Raw genomic sequence first — 19,697 nt, 5'->3', positions numbered from 1 at the left:
GCTGGGGAATTTGCGGAGAGGGCTCGGAGGTGTCGGTCACAGGGTTTTCAGCGCAAAGTCGAGCGAAAGAATTGACGCGTTAAACGTATCTGGAGGGCAAGAGACGTATGTTGCAGTAATAGAGATGCTATTTCTCAGTAAAAACGAATTTTCGGATGTTGGCAGAATGATGATGCTGCCTGCCATTCCACGTGATGACGTGATGAAGCTAGTAGTCGACGCGTCGCAATTCCGCCACCTGCGAGCACTGATCAGCATTCCCACACTACACTCGCTCTCCTTCCAACTCTCACCATATCGACCGAACATAGGCAATAAAACTTCGGACGACACACCAGAAGTGCCAATTTCTCATGCATCGTCCGAAAACCCTCGCAGCCGGCGAGGCCACCCCTGCGAAGCCCGCGGCGCGTCTGTACGGTGGCACTCCGCAGTCAACCGACCGTCTCATCAAACCCTTTCGGTGTCCCGGCTCAGCAACAGTATCCAGTGTCTCTACAAAACCTGCACGGAAGAGGAGGAAGGTCGATTACTCTGGTGCTGGCGGTGAAGATGGAGAGAGCGACAAGCCATATTCGAATGAAGACCGATTAGCTCTCGCCACTCGAGATGCAAACCGATTTCCCGTCTTCAAGCCAAAAGACAAAGACACCGCATTCAGGACCAAGTTCATCGTACCTCTGGTCAACAAGGATGTGGGAGCCTATAATCCGAATCGACCAGCGCCACTGCTTGGTATGCGAACAGGAACCGTCTTTGTTGCGCGACCACTGCACGACCCTAGCGGAGAGTTTGCGATTGTACTCTACGACCCGACAGTCGACGACAAGCCAGTAGAGAAGGAAGAAGTGGAGCCAAAATTGAGCCAAACAGAGAAGCAGGAGATGGAAGCTCCGCTAGTGCACAAGAGTTTGGCCGAGATACTGGGTTTGAAGAAGAAGGTAGACAATGAACGGCCACGCGTGCCAGTCGTCATAGATCCAAGGCTTGCTAAAGTTCTTCGACCCCATCAAGTCGAAGGTGTAAAGTTCCTGTACCGCGCGACAACAGGTATGATCGATCCCAAGGCGAACGGATGTATCATGGCAGACGAGATGGGTCTCGGAAAGACGCTACAGTGCATCGCTCTCATGTGGACGCTGCTGAAACAGTCACCCGATGCTGGCAAGTCGACGATACAAAAGTGCGTCATCGCTTGTCCGTCAAGTTTAGTGAGGAATTGGGCGAACGAGCTTGTCAAATGGCTTGGAAAGGACGCGGTCACCCCCTTCGCCATTGACGGCAAGGCATCGAAAGAGGAGCTTATCCAGCAAATACGACAATGGTCGATCGCATCCGGACGCGCAGTTGTCAGACCTGTCCTCATTGTATCATACGAAACCCTGCGCCTCTACGCCGACGAGTTTGGACAAACACCTATCGGTTTGATGCTTTGTGATGAAGGGCATCGACTGAAGAACGGTGACAGTTTGACATTTACTGCGCTCAACAACTTGAACGTGCAGAGGCGAGTCATCCTATCGGGTACACCCATTCAGAACGATCTATCAGAGTACTTCGCGCTACTCAACTTTGCCAACCCCAACTACCTCGGCACACGTATGGAGTTCCGCAAGCAATACGAAATTCCCATTCTGAAAGGTCGCGATGCCAACGGTACAGACGAGGATGTCAAGAAGGGCACTGAACGGCTCAACGAGCTTCTTGGGTTGGTCAATAAGTTCATCATTCGGCGAACCAACGACATCCTCTCCAAATACCTGCCAGTCAAGTATGAGCACGTCGTATTCTGCAACCTCGCGCCTTTCCAGAAGGATCTATACAACCACTTCATCAAGTCACCCGACGTCCAGAGTCTCCTCCGTGGCAAGGGTTCACAGCCACTCAAAGTCATCGGCATGCTCAAGAAACTCTGCAACCACCCCGACCTTCTCAACCTTCCCGAAGACTTGCCCGGCTGCGAAGACAAGCTACCCGACGACTTCGTGCAAAAGGATGCGAGAGGCAGAGATCGTGAAGTCAAGGTCTGGTACTCTGGAAAGATGGCTGTCCTGGATCGTATGCTGGCTCGCATCCGCGCGGAGACAAACGACAAGATCGTGCTGATTTCCAACTACACGCAAACCCTCGACATCTTCGCCATGCTCTGTCGGTCCCGCGGTTACGGCTGTTTCCGCCTTGACGGCACAATGAATGTGTCTAAACGGCAAAAGCTCGTCGACAAATTCAACGACCCCGAGTCCCCCGAATTCGTCTTCCTCCTCTCCTCGAAAGCCGGTGGATGTGGTCTCAATCTCATCGGCGCCAATCGCCTTGTCCTCTTCGACCCAGATTGGAATCCAGCTGCTGATCAACAAGCACTCGCGCGTGTATGGCGTGACGGCCAAAAGAAAGATTGTTTCGTATACCGCTTCATCACCACAGGAACCATTGAAGAAAAGGTCTTCCAGCGCCAATCCCATAAACAGGCTTTATCGAACTGTGTCGTTGATTCTGCGGAAGATGTTGAGCGCCACTTCTCTCTCGACTCCCTTCGCGAACTCTTCCAGTATCGTGACAACACTACGAGCGATACGCACGATACTTTCAAGTGCAAGAGGTGTAGGAAGGAAGATGGAAGGCAGGTCCTTAAGGCGCCGGCTATGTTGTATGGTGATACGAGTACGTGGAATCATTTTGTTAACGATGGGGAGACGGGGCCGTTGGGTAAGATTCAGGATTTGTTGCTTAGGCAGGAGACGGCGAACGATTTGAAGGATGTTAGTGCTGTGTTTCAGTACATTAGTCACTGAGTGGTGGAGGTTGTTTGCATTTTGTCTGCATGTTTTTTTTAGCGTTCGGGAAGCGTGGCATCGCGAGAGGCGTTGGTGCTTAGTGTTTGATGATAATGAATATGGCATCTTTATGTTAAGCTTGGAAGGGTCTGACATCATGTACGGAAGGTGCTGTTTGGTACCATGACCGTCTTATCGTTCGCTACCACAGTGCTTTTCTCAGGTACCTACAGAATGAGTGCTGATGTAACATCTCGGCCTATGGTGTATCAACAAACAGACACTGCTCGCATCCGACCGAGATGTTTGGTCCATTGTTATGAAAGCAAGGCCGAATGAGAGCCACCATGTTGGTCATACTTCCAGGATATGAGATGACTAACACATCGATGCGTACCATGTTCCCACCATGCGCAAAACTCGGAGCAATTAGACTACCACTGGTACCGTTCCGTTACATGCTCACCTACCTCTACCAGTCCGTCACACGCGCACCCATATCAACACTAAAAACAGCTCCGCCGTCACCATCATCTTGCCGCAAACCAAGGTCAAAAATATGAAGAATCCGTCCGAACACTATCGAGCGCGAGACCTACAAGGGTTTCGGCACCTGTGAATCTGAGAATTTCCATGTGCGAATACTTTTTGGCTCAGGTTCCAAAAGGTGGTCCCGAATGAACCATTCCGAGCACACTAGCGCCACTTGGTCTGAGCTTCAACATTTCGTAGACAGCTCCACCGTCCGTCACCACCTCCACACCACAAACTTCGCACACCCCAATATTCTCGACACGATACCTACCGAACCCTCGCGCACACCATACAGCATGGATTCGAAACGCCGCAAGACCGGCGACCAAGACATCAGCGCGCTGAGGCTTGCGTCGCGCCAGAAATACCTTGCCGAACGAGAAGCGCAACAACTCGCCCTACTTCGCCGCCAGGTTGCAGAGGAAGCAGAAGAGGAGGAGAGATTAGGGGACAAACTATCGGCAAGGGAACGTCAGGAGTTTAGAAACAACAGGAAAACTCTGGAGTTGGCAGAGGCGCGTAATGCTATCGATGATTCGGGAGAAGGCTACATACTGCCCGATGCGGACTATTCGAATAAGCATGAGGCCCTTACCAAACGACACAAAGACAAGGTCTATGAGAAGAGCGAGGTTCAACTATGGGAAGAGGAGCAGATGAAGAAGATCAAGAGTCAGCCTAAGCCCAAGGCATCGGATCGTGTTCACGAGGAGGACTATGAGTACGTCTTCGACACATCCAACGAAGTACAGTTTCAGGTGGATGCCTCGACTCGTGTGGATGTGGACAAGCAGATGTTGCAGCGCCAGCTAGATGAAGCAGAGAAAAGGGCTTCTAGTATTGAGGACGTCCGACGAAGTTTGCCGGTCTACAAGTTCCGGGACGAACTACTCGCCGCCGTGGATCAGCATCAGGTTATCGTTGTCGTCGGTGAAACTGGATCCGGAAAGTCGACTCAAATCCCGCAATACGTCCATTCTGCTCTTGATTCGAGCGGTATGATTGCTGTCACACAACCACGACGAGTTGCGGCTATGAGCGTTGCCAAGCGTGTAGCAGAAGAGTTTGGCTGTAAGCTTGGGAACGAAGTGGGTTACAGCATTCGTTTCGAGGACAAGACTGGGCCGAAGACAAAGATCAAATTCGCCACAGACGGTGTATTGCTACAGGAGGCGAAGTCCGATCCGCTACTCTCGAACTACTCTTGCATCATGATCGACGAGGCCCACGAACGGTCCCTACAATCCGACTTGCTACTGGTTCTCTGCAGGGAAGTTTGCCATGCTCGACCAGAATTCAAACTCCTCATCCTTAGTGCTACTATCAACGCTGCGCACTTCTCACAGTACTTCCACAACTGTCCTATCTTCTCAATTCCTGGTCGAACTTTTCCCGTGGAAGTTTTGTATTCTAAAGCGCCAGAAGCAAATTATCTTGCAGCAAGCATCACGACTGTGATGCAGATACATATTTCTGCAGAGCCAAAAGGGGACATTTTAGTCTTCTTGACAGGTGAGGAAGAGATCCTAGCGGCTGCGGAGAGCATAGAGGAAACGAAGAAAAAGCTTGGATCAAGGATTAGAGAGCTCGTCGTATGCCCTATCTACTCTGCCCTCCCGCAAGATTTGCAACAAAAGGCGTTCGAGCCAGCCCCTCCTAATGGACGCAAGGTTATCTTAGCTACCAACATCGCTGAGACCAGTGTGACCTTCGAAGGCGTGAGGCATGTTGTCGACACAGGCTACAGCAAAGAAAATACTTGGGACAGTGTTCGAGGATTGTCATCACTTGTCATAACACCAATTTCGCGTGCCAACGCAGACCAGAGAAAAGGAAGAGCGGGTCGTACGTCATCTGGTTGGTGCTATCGATTGTATACTCGAGCCGCCTACTACAACGAGTTACAGCCTGAGAACATACCCGAGATCCAACGTACAAACCTCGATGAGGTCGTGTTAAGCCTCAAGCAACTCGGGATAACTAACTTGCTTGAGTTTGAGTTTCTGGACAGCCCTTCGAGCACGTCTATGATCAAGTCTCTTGAGAACTTGTACGCCCTGGGAGCTTTGGACTCCACAGGTGCTTTAACTCGATTAGGTCGAAGAATGGCGGAGTTACCTTTGGATATCAAGCTATCGAAGGCTATCATTGAGTCCGAAAAGTACGGCTGTAGAGAGGAAATCCTCTCGATCGTTAGTATGACGGGAGAATCTGCGACCCTGTTCCTTCGACCCAAAGACAAGAAGGTTGCGGCTGACGCTGCACGCAAAAGGTTCACATCGTTAGAAGGGGGTGACTTCATAACGTATCTCAACATCTGGAACGAATTCGTTGAAAGTGGTTACGACCCAGGGTGGGCACGTGAGAACTATCTTCAAGGAAGGGTTCTTACACGTGTGCGAGACGTTCGTGACCAATTGGAGCGACTGGCCGACCGCGTCGAGGTGCCGGAGTCATCATGTGGTACCGATCACATCGCCATTCGGAAGTGCCTTACCGCCGCGTTCTTCACAAATGCAGCGAGGCTGCAGAGAGATGGGCAGACCTACCGTGTCCTGGCAAACAGCGGTTTGACAGTCCACATCCACCCCTCCTCTCCCCTCAACGAAAGCCGACCGAAGTGGTGCATATTCGCTTCTCTGCAGGCAACCTCGAAAGAGTGGATGATGACCTGTGCACCTATCGAGCCAGATTGGCTGGTCGAGGTAGCACCTCACATGCACACCGAGAGCTCAATCTCCAAGCTTGGCGACAACAAGAAGATGCCAAAGGCGCTGCAGGAGAGGTCGAAGACCAGCGCTGGTCACAACACGACAATCAAGAGTGGGATGTCCATGGGTCAGAAGTAGGTCATGGTAGCGGAATTTACTCTCTCTCTCTCCTTGTTCTTGGAGTTGAGGAATCCTGGGGTTATGTCGTCGGCCGACATGTATAAGGTTTGGGGCAGAGTGATGTTCACTACCCTTGGTATGCGTTAGGTATAGTGATAGTGTAGCAGTTCTTACAGAGCTCACGTCTTGTAGGAGTCAGGGTTGGGCGTTTTGGAAGGGAAAAAAAGGTCACAATGTTCGATATGATACCCGATCTCATGCTTTATCTTCATCAGGCGTTTTCGAGTCTTTGCGTAGTATGATAGAATGGAAAACGTGGAGTCAAAAAAAAAAGTCTGAATTTCAAGGTGTATCGAATTGGCGTGTATACTCACGTATTTCGTGCTAGCTCTGCTCGAAAATTCAGCGTTGTGAAGTGCTCGAGGCTGTTACATTGGCACGTATGATCGAGGCCTCACACGCCCATCGTATACCGCGAGGCTGGGCAGAGAGTACTGAGAAGCGTCATGACGATGCACACCATGTTTCTCAAGCGAATGAATCGGAGTCTATTCCCATTTCTTAGCTCTGTTGTGAGTTGCCAGACCGCACCAAGATAATGGGAAACTACAGACATTATCTACCTGTTGACAGTACTAACAGAGCGGATTCAGTACATGCCTCACACAATTCCACATATTCCGTTGCCTATATCGCTAGCTAGGTGTTCTGCCATCTCATACATTCATCAATCTTCATGATAAAACTCTCCCTGATCTAGCCGCCATGTAAATACTACACTATATCCCATCCCTGAAACACACACTTTCAAGCACACACTGGAACTTCATACTCCCTCTCCCCCTCCGTACTAAACAACACCACCACACTCTCCTCCCCCAAGCCCAGCACTCTTTTCGTCTCCCCATCCCCACAAACTTTCTTCAACGCCGTCAACGTCGCAGCTCCACACGGCCCATTCCTGACCCCACTCTCATGCAACTCCAACAAATCATTGTGAACATGGATATCCTCTACCGTAACACTCAAATCCACCCCTTTTCTCAGCACTTCCCATGCCGTCGTGGATGTGGTTCCACAGTTCATCCCGTTGCATATCGTATGGCCAGTTTGAATAGGTGTGATTTTTCCGGCGGAGAGGGAAGCGAGAAGACTAGCTGCTGTGGAGGGCTCGACTGTGATGACGGAGGCGGATGGGGAGTTGGAGGGGGCCTTGTAGTGCATGGTCACGGCTTGCGCCCAGGAACCTACTCCGCAGGCGGCTATGGCGTGGGTTACAGGGGGGATGTGCATGGCTTTGAGCTGGGCGTCTGTTTCGGTGAGCATGGTTGTGTAGCCTTCTACTACCCACTGCTTCCCGTTAGTCTGCCGTTCTAGTCGAAACCGTGTAGATTTTGGTAGATGGTGATGTGGGTTGCGTAGCTAGTTGGGTAATCACACACCTGGGGTATCTCTTCGTATCCTTCCCAAGATACATCCATGACTAACATGGCTCCCTTGCCGTCCGCTTCTTCTCTAGCTTTTGCAATGGAGTCGTCGTAGTCTCCGTCTACCACTCTCACTTCTGCGCCTTCGCTCCTGATCTTCTCTTGCGTCGCTTCGTCCATGAAACCAGGAACGAAGACGACGGCTTTAATCTCCAGATACTTTGCCATTCGCGAAACAGCTCTGCCCCAGTTCCCTTCTGTACACGCAACTAGTTCGATACCCGCTTCTCTTGCTGCAGTGCCAAGTTCATCCAGGGTAGCAGACAGTGGGAGGTGGCATTTTGATGCGATAGCCTTGTGGATGGCCCACGATGCGCCCAGGATCTTGAAGGCTGGAAGACCGAGACGGTTGGATTCGTCTTTTACGAGGACATGACGCAGGCCGAGTTGTTTGGCTAGGTCTGGTAGGGGGATGAGAGGAGTGACGGAGTAATCTGGGAGGGTGCGGTGGAAGGGCTCAACTGCTGGGTTTGCAGAGGGTCCAGGGTACTCCCAAGAGGCTGCCGATGGGTTGTGGAACATGGTGGCAGAGGAAAGGAATATGAGTTGATGGGTTTAGTGTTCAAGCATACATTTGAAATGATATTGGCTGGAAGATTACTTCCATCCAACCTTTCTAGAGCAGCGCTTTCATGTATAGTCCATGAATCGTTCGCAGGGCGTGCCCAGCCTGATTGCTGGTTGGGCGTCTACATGGTGTAGGTTCTGTACATTACTGCAAGCCATCATGAATAACATGCGCGTCTCTTCCGACGGGAAACGCTCAAATTGGTCAACTTGGTTAGGGCTAATCGTGGGGGTGTGGGACCAAGTAGCTGTTCAGGGTCCGGCCCACGTACGTCATCCCCGAGGCTCTTTACGCAGCTGCCTTTGCGCATGTGTTTCACAGCATACTCCAGCACCTGCGACGACAAACCACGACAATGTCACAGCAAGGAGTGCATGCAGCGCTGGGAAACATACCAAGAGTTGTAGTGCGACCAACAGTGGATAATGTTATAGCGTCCACGTACCTCGTCAAGGTATTCAAAGGAATTCTGCTGTGCTTGCGCATATGCTAATAGGCAACAGGGCATCGTCTTCTTCCTCGCGCATCCGTTTCTATACCCTCTGCTCAAGGCGCGATTACTCCCCGCAGTCCTTCTCAGCATCTTTGTGCTTACCAACCTCTTTGTGTGGACATTGCTGCCACAGGTTCTCTTCCTCAAGCTGTTCCACACAGCAGGTAGTGCCTGGGTCAACGCCGTATTCCTCGTCTTGGGAGAAGGGGCCGCGGTCGTCGCATTACTCTTCGAGTCCTTCTTGGTGGTTCGTACACCCTCTCATATCTAACACGCATATCTTACAGGCGCTAACGTTCTTACCCTTAGGACGAGTCCCAAGTCGACGTCTTCGACGCCGTCCTCATCTACAAAGGCTACGAAGACCTCGTTCGCAAATACCGCCCCGTCAGCGAAGATTCCCTCAACGACCCCGTACGCCGCCTCGGCAAGCCCATACGCTCATCTGTCTATGCGCCCTTTTCGTTCCGCCAGATCGCTGAGTTTGTGATCCTACTGCCTGTGAACTTTATACCCTATGTCGGAGTGCCGATATTTCTTTTGTTGACGGGATATCGCGCAGGCCCGTTCCAGCACTGGCGGTACTTTCAGCTTTTGGGATACGACAAGAAGCAGAGGAATGCTGCGATTAGGAAGAGGAGATGGCAGTATACTTGGTAGGTCAAATGCCTCGATGGGTTGATCAGAACAAGGCTAACATAAACAGGTATGGCACTGTGTATTTGGTTCTACAATACGTGCCGCCGCTCAGCATGTTCTTTCTCATGACGGCGCCAGCCAGCTCGGCGTTGTGGGCGGCGGACTTGGAGAGGGCGAGGAGGGAGCAGGAGGCGAACCTGGCGCAAGCGCCGCAGTACACGGACGAGCCTGACGCGGGTGTATGATAGTACACCGCATAATCTTATCTAGCTGTTCGGAACTCACCAACTGGAAGACTGTATAGCATCAATGTTTGAGCTAGCAGGTTGTTGCTCAGGTCCCCAGATGATCGGAGTGCTGAGGTCATTGAAGCTTGACGCGCGTGATCACGGGAAGGTTTCGCGCGATGGTTGCAAGATTTGCATGTTGCCACGATGTGTGGACAAAGCAAAATGCGTGAATTGTCAACTGTCAGTCTATTGCCCAATCGACTCGGTCAGCTGGTGCAGTACCATATTGTCGTGTCTTGCCTTGCTGGTCGACCTCGGTTCCCACAGTGACGGCGGATCCGGTACCTGCGCCAACGGACCTCGAACAGGGAACGTGTCACGCTAGTCGCACGGCGGCCAGGCAGCACTGATCACATTCGTCATTCGCCCGCCGCGCCTTCCCCAGCCCCATAGATAGCTGCAGCTTGAGCTCCATCCCCAACACACCTGACATTCACTTTCTCCATCTCTCCCACTCCCCCATCCATCATCCATCCATCCAACCTTTCCCCCTTTCTATACCCATCCGAGTCCATTAACCGTCCGCCATCATGAAGACGGCGGTGCTTCTCGCAGCAGCCACCTCGGCCTCTGCGGCCGTCTACAAGACGCCGCTCAAGAAGGTCTCTCTGTCTGAGCAGCTGGTAAGCCATCATCGCAACCAAATGCGCGAGGTCGCAGTCTAACGACAAGTAGGAATTTGCCAACATCGAGACCCAAATGGCTGGCCTCAAGCAGAAGTACTCTCAGCAGCACATGACCGACCTCAAGTCGCAGTCTCAGTCTCACATGGAGGCGGCGTTGAAGGCACCCTACATTGCCGACGGAACCCACCCCGTGCCCGTCAGCAACTTCTTGAACGCGCAGTGTACGTGTCAAAAGCTACCAGTCTCGAGTGGCGACTAACAGACGCAGACTTCTCCGAGATCTCGCTCGGTACTCCTCCCCAGACCTTCAAGGTCGTTCTCGACACTGGAAGCTCCAACCTCTGGGTCCCCTCGCAGAGCTGCAACTCGATTGCCTGCTACCTTCACACCAAGTACGACTCTTCAGCGTCGTCGACATACAAGAAGAACGGCACCGACTTCGAGATCCGCTACGGATCCGGCTCGCTCAGCGGCTTTGTCTCTCAGGATGTCTTCCAGATTGGCGACCTCAAGGTCAAGCACCAGGACTTCGCTGAGGCGACATCCGAGCCCGGTCTTGCCTTCGCCTTTGGTAGGTTCGACGGCATCATGGGTCTTGGCTACGACACTATCAGTGTCAAGGGCATAGTCCCTCCCTTCTACAACATGCTTGATCAGGGTCTCTTGGACGAGCCTGTTTTCGCCTTCTACCTTGGCGACACCAACGAGGGCCAGGAGTCCGAGGCTACCTTTGGTGGCATCGACGAGAGCCACTACACTGGCAAGATGGTCAAGCTTCCCCTCAGGCGCAAGGCCTACTGGGAGGTTGATCTCGATGCCATCACCTTCGGCAAGGAGACGGCTGAGATGGACAGCACTGGTGTTATTCTTGACACCGGTACATCTCTGATTGCCCTTCCTTCCACCATCGCCGAGCTCTTGAACAAGGAGATCGGTGCCAAGAAGGGCTTCAACGGCCAGTACTCGGTTGAGTGCGACAAGCGTGACAGTCTGCCCGACCTCACCTTCACTCTTACCGGCCACAACTTCACCATCAGCGCTTTCGACTACATCCTCGAGGTTCAGGGATCTTGCATCTCTGCCCTCATGGGTATGGACTTCCCCGAGCCAGTAGGACCTCTTGCTATCCTCGGTGATGCTTTCCTCAGGAAGTGGTACTCGGTATACGACCTCGGTAACTCTGCTGTCGGACTTGCCAAGTCCAAGTAAGACAGCAGTTGTAGAGTATGGATACGATACAGCTTCAGGAACGTCATGGTTATGACGGCGTTTGGATCAAATTGTAGTTGGGTATAATGACTTGGGTATCGGTTCTACAGTAGCACAACAGCAAATGTGAAGAATAAAGTAAAATTGTCGTGTATCGTGATGTGACGAATACATGTCAACGGAGCTGGCTCATTGTCGCGCCCCCAGCTGTCAACGCGTAAGCTATTATAGTCTGCGCTAGACGGACGGCTACGGTCGGTCCCCAGGCGTTTACACGTGCACCTATCGATAAGCTCAACCAATGACGTCTTCGGGACGGCCGCGACGGATACGGATGGCTTGCAGCTCAGGCATCCTAGAAGCATGTGGGATGATAACGGCTTGGAGGAGGACATTAGAATTAATACGCTATTCACTTCACTCCACTGCTACCGGTCACTGTTGTTGCCTAGAGGTGTGCGTGGGTAACCTTATCGTGTCACGCTAGCAGGTACCCCGGAGCGTGGATCTCGTGGCTGACGAGCGTGCATAGCTCGCAGACGTACAAGTCATTCCGGCAAACGCGAACGCCCCCAATATGTGACTGTTAACAGAATCTGTCAACTGCCTTGCAGCAAGAATCACGCAATACACGTCTGGACTTACTCCAACCTTTGCGTAAATCTGCCTCGCCTTCGCCGCGGTACATCCGCCAACACAGACGCCCGCAACCTCACCTCACCAATAAACTGTTGAGCGCCCGCGCACTCCACCACCCTCCGCCCAACCATGGCAACCTCACAAGACAGAGGTCGTGACAGGACAAGTCGTCGTCTGAGCCGCAAGCGAAGGAACTCGGCGCGAGAAGCACGCGGTATGTCGCTCGACGTGCCAGAGCGCTTTCGAGATGGAGACGATGCACAAGAAGACGTTACGGCGCCGAAGCGCAACAACACCATGTCGATGAATCAGTCGCTCTTCTCCATGATAGCACGTGCAGGGCAACAATCACAAACAGACCTGGGTACGATGGCTGAGGTTGACTCGGGGGATAGCGATGATGGAGGTGGGAAGCGGAAAACATACAGGAACCTCGACGGTGCAGCACGATTGAGTCGACTGAGTTCCGCAAACGACTTCCAGAGTGCGGAGCAAGACGCAGATGATAAGATGGACAAGGGAAAGCATAGACGGACCCTTTCTGAGAATAAATACTTGCGCAACTTGCCCAAGTTGAAGTTGTCGAGCAGGAAAGAGGGACAAGCGCAAGGGCGGACGTCGAACCGCAGCGATCAGAACCAGATGTCAAGCAGCCAGTTCTTGCCGCCGAAGCCGTCGCCCGACGACCTTGCCAGTCCACCACCGTCGAGCGCGACGCCGACCAAGACCAAGACCAAGGACAAGAAAGACATCGGCGCCAGCGAGGACATGGCGGTAGACAAAGCGCAGGCTTCTGGTCGCAAGAGCAGACATGGAAGCAGCGCCGGGCTAGCTAAGAGCAAAGCACCCGTCACGCTGGCGCAGAGGATACAGCAGATATTCGAATTCGAAGAGGTGGAAGAAGTCATTTCCGAATACGCATGTTGGCTGCTTCAGAGCATCTTGCTGCAGGGATACATGTACGTTACGCAGAAGCATATATGCTTCTACGCCTATATCCCTAAGAAACATCACGATGTCAGCAAGACGGGCTATCTGTCGAAGCGCGGCCGGAGCAAGTTCAATCGGTATTGGTTCGTATTGAAGGGGGATGTCCTGGGTTACTACACCAACCCCGCCGAATTGTACTATCCCCGGAACCGGATCAATTTGCAGTACGCGATTTCTGCCGAGGTCATCGATCCCTCCTCCGCCAATACCAAGAAAGGGGAGGAAGAGACCAGCTTCGCCATCACAACGGACGAGCGGCGCTACCTGTTCAAAGCGGATTCCGCAGCTAGTGCCAAGGAATGGACGCGTGCTATCCAAAAAGTCATCTTCAGAACGCACAATGAGGGGGGTAGTGTGAAGATTTGCTTGCCGATTGGCAATGTGATTGAGATTGAGGAGAGCAAGATGTTGGATTTGGCACAGACGGTGCGAGTGAGGGTTGTGGATAATGATGAGACGTTTGCTATTGATGAGGTACGTTGAGCTGACAAACAAGAGGAGCTTGTTTCTATTGAGTTGTAGGGTCCGTCCGACCTCTTGTGGGACCCTACAACACAATAGAAACGGGTTGCTTCGTATGAACGAAATTCATGCTAATTATGACAGTATTTCTTCTCCTTTTTCAACAAAGGCCAGGATGCGCTGAATGTTCTGCGCATCATGATCAACGATAACGAGCACCACCAGGCTCTGCAGCAGCAGGGTGGTGACGGCGAGGCGTCTACACCGGTAGCAACACCGACTATCAGCACCGAGACACCACACATTCACGAGAACGTTCGGGCTACGCTTTCACCTTTGCCGGCACCTCATGCAGGACGGACCAGTATAAGCGATGTGTCTGCGAGGTCTAGCAATGATGCGAATAGAAAGAGCTGGGATGTGCGACGTAGTATGGACGCGGGTCGCGGCTTTCGACGAACGAGCCAAGAAGTCCGACGGCCTAGTCATGAGGTGCGACGGAGCTTCAGTAATAGGGGTCGCCAGGGAGACAGGACTCCGGGGATAGTGGCTGGGGGAGGCAGTGGGGAGGGTGGAAGTCACTCACGTCAGTCGCCCGGGGCAGCGGATTCGGAATCAGCCTTTGACCCAGGTAAGCTGTGGCTGCACGAAATTCATATGAGACATACACTGACTTTGTATCTTTACCTTTACAGGTACCGAGTCGTCTGTCGCCATCCAATCCATGGACGAGAGCGGCGCCTCAGCTTCTCAAATTCTAGACCGCTCCGACGTTTTCCGTGGACCTGTCAACACGCCTCTTCACAAACTCGACACACACACCAGACACTCACAGGACACGGCGCGATCGACTCAGCCAAAGTCCGCTAATCGTTCAAAGCGACCCCAAACACCGACTGGCGCGCCTGAGTTCGAAGATGATACCGACCACAGCGCGCAACCGCGCCTATCAGGTTCATCATCCGCTCTACAGGATCTCGCTTCCTACCCGCTTCAGAAGGCTTCGGGCTTGGCGGGCTTTCTCAGAACGCGCTCAAAGAAGATCAGCAATCTGCTCACCGGAGGCGAGTCTATGGGTTACTACGAAAAGGTGTCCGGCATGCTTGCAGGTGGGCGAAAGCATTACAACACAGCCGAGGGACTAGAGACTGGCGACCAAATTCACGGATTCGAGGACGATGAGGATGCCGCGAAGGCTGCGGAGAACTTCCGGGATCATTTCGCCTTCCCCGAGACTGAAGTCCTCCAGTCATCATTCTTCGCATCACTCCAGCGTCTCGTGCCAAACTATGGCAAAATCTACATTAGTGGGAGGTATTTTTGTTTCCGCAGCTTGATGCCAATATCCAAGACTAAAATCATTCTTCCCATGCGGGATATTGAGAATGTCAACAAGGAGAAGGGATTTCGACTAGGCTACCATGGTCTCACCGTCGCCATCAAGGGCCACGAAGAGCTCTTCTTTGAGTTTTCAAAGGCTGAGTACCGCGATGAGTGTGCAATCATGGTGCTCCGCGTTCTGGAGAACACAAAGTACCTCCAAGAGGAGGATTCGTCGTCTTCGGGCGTGGATAGCGATGACGAAGCTGCAAAGGCAGAACACGATTTGCTACAACAAGCTCGCGAACATACCGATACGGACAAGCCAGCTAACATGTCGGACATCGTCCGTGCTGCAGACCACGACCGCATTCCCCTGATTTTCGACGACCCGCTCGCCTCCTTCGTCGACTTCAAGCCCTCGGAGCCCCTGACCATCGTCTGCCTCACCATTGGATCCCGCGGCGATGTCCAGCCCTACATCGCGCTATGCAAAGAACTCCTCAAGGAGGGTCACAAACCACGCATCGCAACGCACGCCGAATTTGAACCCTGGGTCCGTAAACACGGTATCGACTTCGCAGTCGTCGACGGCAATCCTGCAGAGCTGATGCGCATCTGCGTTGAACACGGCATGTTCACCTACGGCTTCATGAAGGAAGCCAATGCCAAATTCCGCGGCTGGCTCGACGACGTCTGCAGCTCCTCCTGGCGCGCTTGCCAAGGCGCCGACGTCCTCATCGAGTCCCCCAGCACCATGGCGGGCATTCACATTGCCGAAGCGCTTGAAATACCGTATTTCCGCGCCTTCACCATGCCGTGGACGCAGACACGTGCGTACCCACATGCCTTTACTGTTACAGAAAAGAAGATGGGTGGGACGTATAACAATTACACGTACACGGTTTTTGACAAGGTGTTTTGGACTGCCATAGCCAATCAGGTGAACAAGTGGCGGAGGAGAGAGTTGGGACTGCAGGCCACGAATCAGCATAAGATGCAGGCCAATCTGCGTCCTTTTCTTTACAACTTCAGTCCGCACGTTGTGCCGCCGCCACTGGACTGGCCGGATTGGGTCAGGGTTACTGGATACTGGTTCTTGGACGAGAGTGAGATGTATGAGCCGCCGAAAGAGCTGATGGCGTTTATCGAGAAGGCGAGGAGAGACGGCAAGAAGTTGGTCTATGTGGGCTTTGGATCCATTGTCATTGATGATCCGGCTGCGCTTACCAAGACGGTTGTGGATTCGGTGCTCAAAGCAGATGTCCGCTGCGTCCTTAGCAAAGGCTGGTCCGATCGCCTCATGGACCCTACTACCAAAGATGCCTCGAAACCCGAGATTCCTCTCCCGGAAGAGATTTTCCAGATTCAATCTGCGCCGCACGATTGGCTGTTCCGGCAGATGGATGCAGCGGTGCATCATGGAGGCTCTGGTACTACGGGTGCCAGTCTGCGAGCGGGCATTCCTACCATTATCAAGCCCTTTTTCGGAGACCAGTTCTTCTTTGCGCAGAGGGTCGAGGATATGGGTGTGGGGGTTTGGCTCAAGAAGGTCAATACGAGTGTTTTTAGTCGCGCGCTGTGGGAGGTTACGAATTCCCAGAGGATGATTGTCAAGGCTAAGGTTTTGGGACAGAGGATTAGGAAGGTATGTTTTCCACTCATGTCACCCTCTTTCTTAACTTTTGTTACAAGCGGTTTTTTTTACTAACACATGGACAATAGGATAATGGTACACAAACTGCCATTCAAACAATCTACCGCGAACTCGACCGTGCGAAGACGCTCATCAAGAAACAGGCCAAGCAGCCGGGTGATGAGGGCGATGCGACGGATGAAGAGATTGAGGCTGATTGGACACTTGTAGAGGAAGGCGAGGAGATGGATGCTGTTGCTAAGCATATGGCTGAGCAGGCTGCTATGGGAGGTATACAGCAGGATGCATCGCGTACTGGAGGCGGGTCGTTGGTGCTGGGTAGTATGGTTCTCAAGGGTGGGGGTGGGATGAGGAGGACGAGTGAGTCTGTGCAGAGGGAGTAATTGCCATGTTTGAGGGATTGAACGCCCCTTCTTTTCAACGTTTTGGAGTATGAGCATGGAGTGTTAGGCGTTTTTCTTTGTCTAAAGAGAACTTTGACGGACTAGACGTTAATTAGATTGCAAAGATACCACGCGGTTATGAATGCTCATGTACATGTTTAGCATGATGGGTAGATGGATTCTTTAATGTAATCAATGATGATATGGCTTTACTTGCACTCTGCGTGTAGAACTAACATGTGACATGGACGTTGAAGAAACGATACAGCACCCAGTGCTACAGATCCATTTCTTACCTCACCCTCTCTCTCAGCCAAGCGTCTTGGTCTTCTTCTCCTTCTGCCTCTCCATGACATTAAGAACATCATCCGCATTATTCTTATCTCCCTTTCGCTTCTTCCCTCCCCTCTTCCTCTTCTCCTTCTTTCCCTTGCCACCACCCTCGTCATCGTCATCGTCGCCTCCTTCAGCGCCCAGTCCCTTCCACTGACTAAACTTGACCTTCTCGCCCTCCCTCTCCATTTCCTCGGCATCGTCGAACCGCGATGCTCCAAAGCCCATGTCCATGTCTTCCATGTCGCGATCCGACGCGGCAAGCTCCGCAGCACGTTTCTTGAGACGCGCTTCTTTGGAGGCGGGATCGTTGGGGTCGGTAGAGCCAAGATTTTGTAGTAGTGCGGAGTTTTCGTCGAGGTTGCGGACTTTGGCGAGGGCGGCGCGGACGGTGGCGTCGGCGGCGGAGAGGTCAGATGCTTCTTTTGTGATGGAGGTGTTGCGGGCTGTGGATGCGAAGTAGTCTCGTTTTGTGGGTGCAGCGGACGCGCTCTCTTTGGGTTTCGCCGGCGCGTCTTCTTCTGTTTCGGGAGAAGACACCTCGCCTTCTGAGTGTGATTCTGCAGTCGTAGTATCGAGCTTGGGCACAGCAGACGGTTGCGGCTTTGCTTCTCTCTCTTCTTCTTGTTCATCTTCGTCGTCGTCTTCTGAGTCATCAAAGTTGGCGAGCGGATTGTAATTAGATCCTACGCCTTGGAATATATCCTCGTCTTCCGACTCTTCCTTCTTCGGCGCGGGGAGGTTGTGCATGTTGATCGGTTTGCTCGCGTCATCTAGATCATGACGTACTTCAGGCGCTGGCTCCTCAACCTTCTGCTTCTTGACCTTGCGCTTCTCTTTTCCGTCTGGACCCGTGATGATTAACACCTCGCGGCCCTTTTCGTCTGTCTCGATACGGTGTGTCTCGCCTTGTGCATTTATCTTGCGGAAGCCTGGCCCCAAGGTAGGAAACCTTTTCTCGTGCTCAGCCGCGGCGGCAGCAGCAGCTTCTTCTCGTTGTCTCTTGAGGTCCTTCAGGATGTCGTTTCGGCTCCTCTTGATGCCAGCAACAGGCCGTGGCGATGTCATCTTCTCGCCCTTCTTCTCGACCTTCTCGCGTGTAATGGGCCCGACATCCGCTTCTGCCAGCTCATCGAACGCGTCCTCGACTTCTGGTGCCTCTTCTGCCTGCTCGTCTTCCACCTCTTCCTCCTTCTTGTCTTGGCCCCCCAGAACATCCTCCCCCCGCCTTACTCGCTCGAGGAGCTTCCTGTCCAGGCCCTTGACCAAGTGTGTGGTCCCAACATCACCGCCTGTAATCTCTTGTACGAGATTCTCAAACGTCTCACGGTCAATCTCGCCCTTCTTCATAGACTCCTCGAGGTTCTTGACGCGTTTCGCAATCTCGTTGTCTTCCTCATCAGTGTATGCCTTGGTGCGATCGGTGTAGCCTGCGGCGAGCTTCGTCCCTTTTGGTACTATGTTTCTCGTCTTCTTCTGCGGGTTGTTCTTCGCGTTGCGTTCGGCGAGTTGGCGCGCAAAGTCTGACTGGACTGACCCCTTGCCCACCTGGCGGCTGCGCGACTGTTAGCATCAGTCCTCGTGCGCGAGACAATGTGGAGGAAACTTACGGTGTCATTGGTATGCTGGAGTGCTTGCGTGCGCCCAGCACTGCCCTCGGCGTTGCGGCCGCGGGAGATTTGCCCTTGTCGCCATCTTGAGGCTTTGGTGTTTCGACGAGCAGTCGTCGGAATTGCGAGTTGTTCATTGTGCGCCGAGTGGAGAGTTTGGTACAAAGTCGGGATTCGCAAAAGACGTGCCAAGCCTTTCGCAGGCGTCTTCGGGTTCGCGTCTGCACCGCGCGACAAGTGCGCTAGAGCAGTGTGGCTGGATCAAACGCGGGGAACCTTGGACGCAAGCGCACAACACCAGCCTCGTCTGTTACCAGAGGTATTGCGTCACCACGGGCACGATGATGGACGGGTGGACTTGTCTTCCTAGGTAGACTTTGTCACTGTACTGCTTCCGCCCTAGTTGAGAGGCTGTGAGGCTGCACCGCGATCGTCCTCGTGCATGATCAGAAGACTACTGTAGAAGAATACTACCTAGGTATTCAGTTCCCTGTGTGATAGTCACGCCAGATCGCTACCTTGAACTTGTTCTTTCACTCGCCCGGGCTAGGTACCCACCACCCCGCGTCTCCCCCCGCACAAGTACTTGGACCGCTTGATAAATAAATTCATTTCCCTCACTTGCACCCAGTCTTCTGCAACACACTGTGCGATTCTGACGGCAATATGTTCAAGCTTCTCATCGCGGCGGCTCTCGCTGCCGTGGGCGTCTCCCAGTACAGCCCGCCGCCATCTTTCGGCAACATGACCAACTCATCAACATTCATGAACCCGATCGTGCCCACTGGAGCAGACCCGTGAGTCAAGTCCTCCAGGTAACTACACGGGCTTTTGTCTCCTAACACTATCTAC

The 19,697-nt window shown here is 52.8% G+C and overlaps 8 protein-coding genes across 8 annotated transcripts; 6 read left to right on the top strand and 2 right to left on the bottom strand.

Annotated features, from left to right (window-relative positions):
- Window positions 1-353: 353 nt before the first annotated feature.
- AA0111_g10945 (DNA repair protein) lies at window positions 354-2,792 on the top strand (the record flags this gene model as incomplete). Its single annotated transcript, XM_028644754.1, has 1 exon — window positions 354-2,792. One exon carries the CDS (start codon window positions 354-356, stop codon window positions 2,790-2,792), a length of 2,439 nt encoding a protein of 812 aa, XP_028501474.1.
- Window positions 2,793-3,451: 659 nt separating this feature from the next.
- On the top strand, window positions 3,452-6,157 carry AA0111_g10944 (Pre-mRNA-splicing factor ATP-dependent RNA helicase-like protein; the record flags this gene model as incomplete). The annotated part of the gene is made up of 1 exon (XM_028644753.1): window positions 3,452-6,157. The coding sequence occupies one exon, from the start codon at window positions 3,452-3,454 to the stop codon at window positions 6,155-6,157; it is 2,706 nt and encodes a 901-aa protein (XP_028501513.1).
- A 789-nt stretch (window positions 6,158-6,946) lies between these two features.
- AA0111_g10943 (hypothetical protein) lies at window positions 6,947-8,148 on the bottom strand (the record flags this gene model as incomplete). The annotated part of the gene is made up of 2 exons (XM_028644752.1): window positions 6,947-7,489; window positions 7,582-8,148. 2 exons carry the CDS (start codon window positions 8,146-8,148, stop codon window positions 6,947-6,949), a joined length of 1,110 nt encoding a protein of 369 aa, XP_028501514.1.
- Window positions 8,149-8,549: 401 nt separating this feature from the next.
- On the top strand, window positions 8,550-9,571 carry AA0111_g10942 (hypothetical protein; the record flags this gene model as incomplete). The annotated part of the gene is made up of 4 exons (XM_028644751.1): window positions 8,550-8,648; window positions 8,698-8,934; window positions 8,997-9,343; window positions 9,394-9,571. 4 exons carry the CDS (start codon window positions 8,550-8,552, stop codon window positions 9,569-9,571), a joined length of 861 nt encoding a protein of 286 aa, XP_028501515.1.
- Window positions 9,572-10,146: 575 nt separating this feature from the next.
- On the top strand, window positions 10,147-11,451 carry AA0111_g10941 (Vacuolar protease A; the record flags this gene model as incomplete). The annotated part of the gene is made up of 3 exons (XM_028644750.1): window positions 10,147-10,239; window positions 10,292-10,463; window positions 10,511-11,451. 3 exons carry the CDS (start codon window positions 10,147-10,149, stop codon window positions 11,449-11,451), a joined length of 1,206 nt encoding a protein of 401 aa, XP_028501476.1.
- A 768-nt stretch (window positions 11,452-12,219) lies between these two features.
- On the top strand, window positions 12,220-16,902 carry AA0111_g10940 (Sterol 3-beta-glucosyltransferase; the record flags this gene model as incomplete). Its single annotated transcript, XM_028644749.1, has 4 exons — window positions 12,220-13,554; window positions 13,687-14,173; window positions 14,238-16,510; window positions 16,588-16,902. The coding sequence occupies 4 exons, from the start codon at window positions 12,220-12,222 to the stop codon at window positions 16,900-16,902; spliced, it is 4,410 nt and encodes a 1,469-aa protein (XP_028501477.1).
- Window positions 16,903-17,211: 309 nt separating this feature from the next.
- AA0111_g10939 (hypothetical protein) lies at window positions 17,212-18,982 on the bottom strand (the record flags this gene model as incomplete). The annotated part of the gene is made up of 2 exons (XM_028644747.1): window positions 17,212-18,790; window positions 18,846-18,982. 2 exons carry the CDS (start codon window positions 18,980-18,982, stop codon window positions 17,212-17,214), a joined length of 1,716 nt encoding a protein of 571 aa, XP_028501489.1.
- Window positions 18,983-19,511: 529 nt separating this feature from the next.
- Window positions 19,512-19,646, top strand: AA0111_g10938 (hypothetical protein; the record flags this gene model as incomplete). Its single annotated transcript, XM_028644746.1, has 1 exon — window positions 19,512-19,646. One exon carries the CDS (start codon window positions 19,512-19,514, stop codon window positions 19,644-19,646), a length of 135 nt encoding a protein of 44 aa, XP_028501488.1.
- Between the last annotated feature and the right edge of the window lie 51 nt (window positions 19,647-19,697).

Source organism: Alternaria arborescens, assembly GCF_004154835.1.
Source record: "Alternaria arborescens strain FERA 675 chromosome Unknown contig_41, whole genome shotgun sequence".
NCBI classification, from domain to species: Eukaryota; Fungi; Ascomycota; class Dothideomycetes; order Pleosporales; family Pleosporaceae; genus Alternaria; species Alternaria arborescens.
Note: the sequence above shows the minus strand (reverse complement) of the source record. Positions and strands in the feature narration are given on the sequence as shown.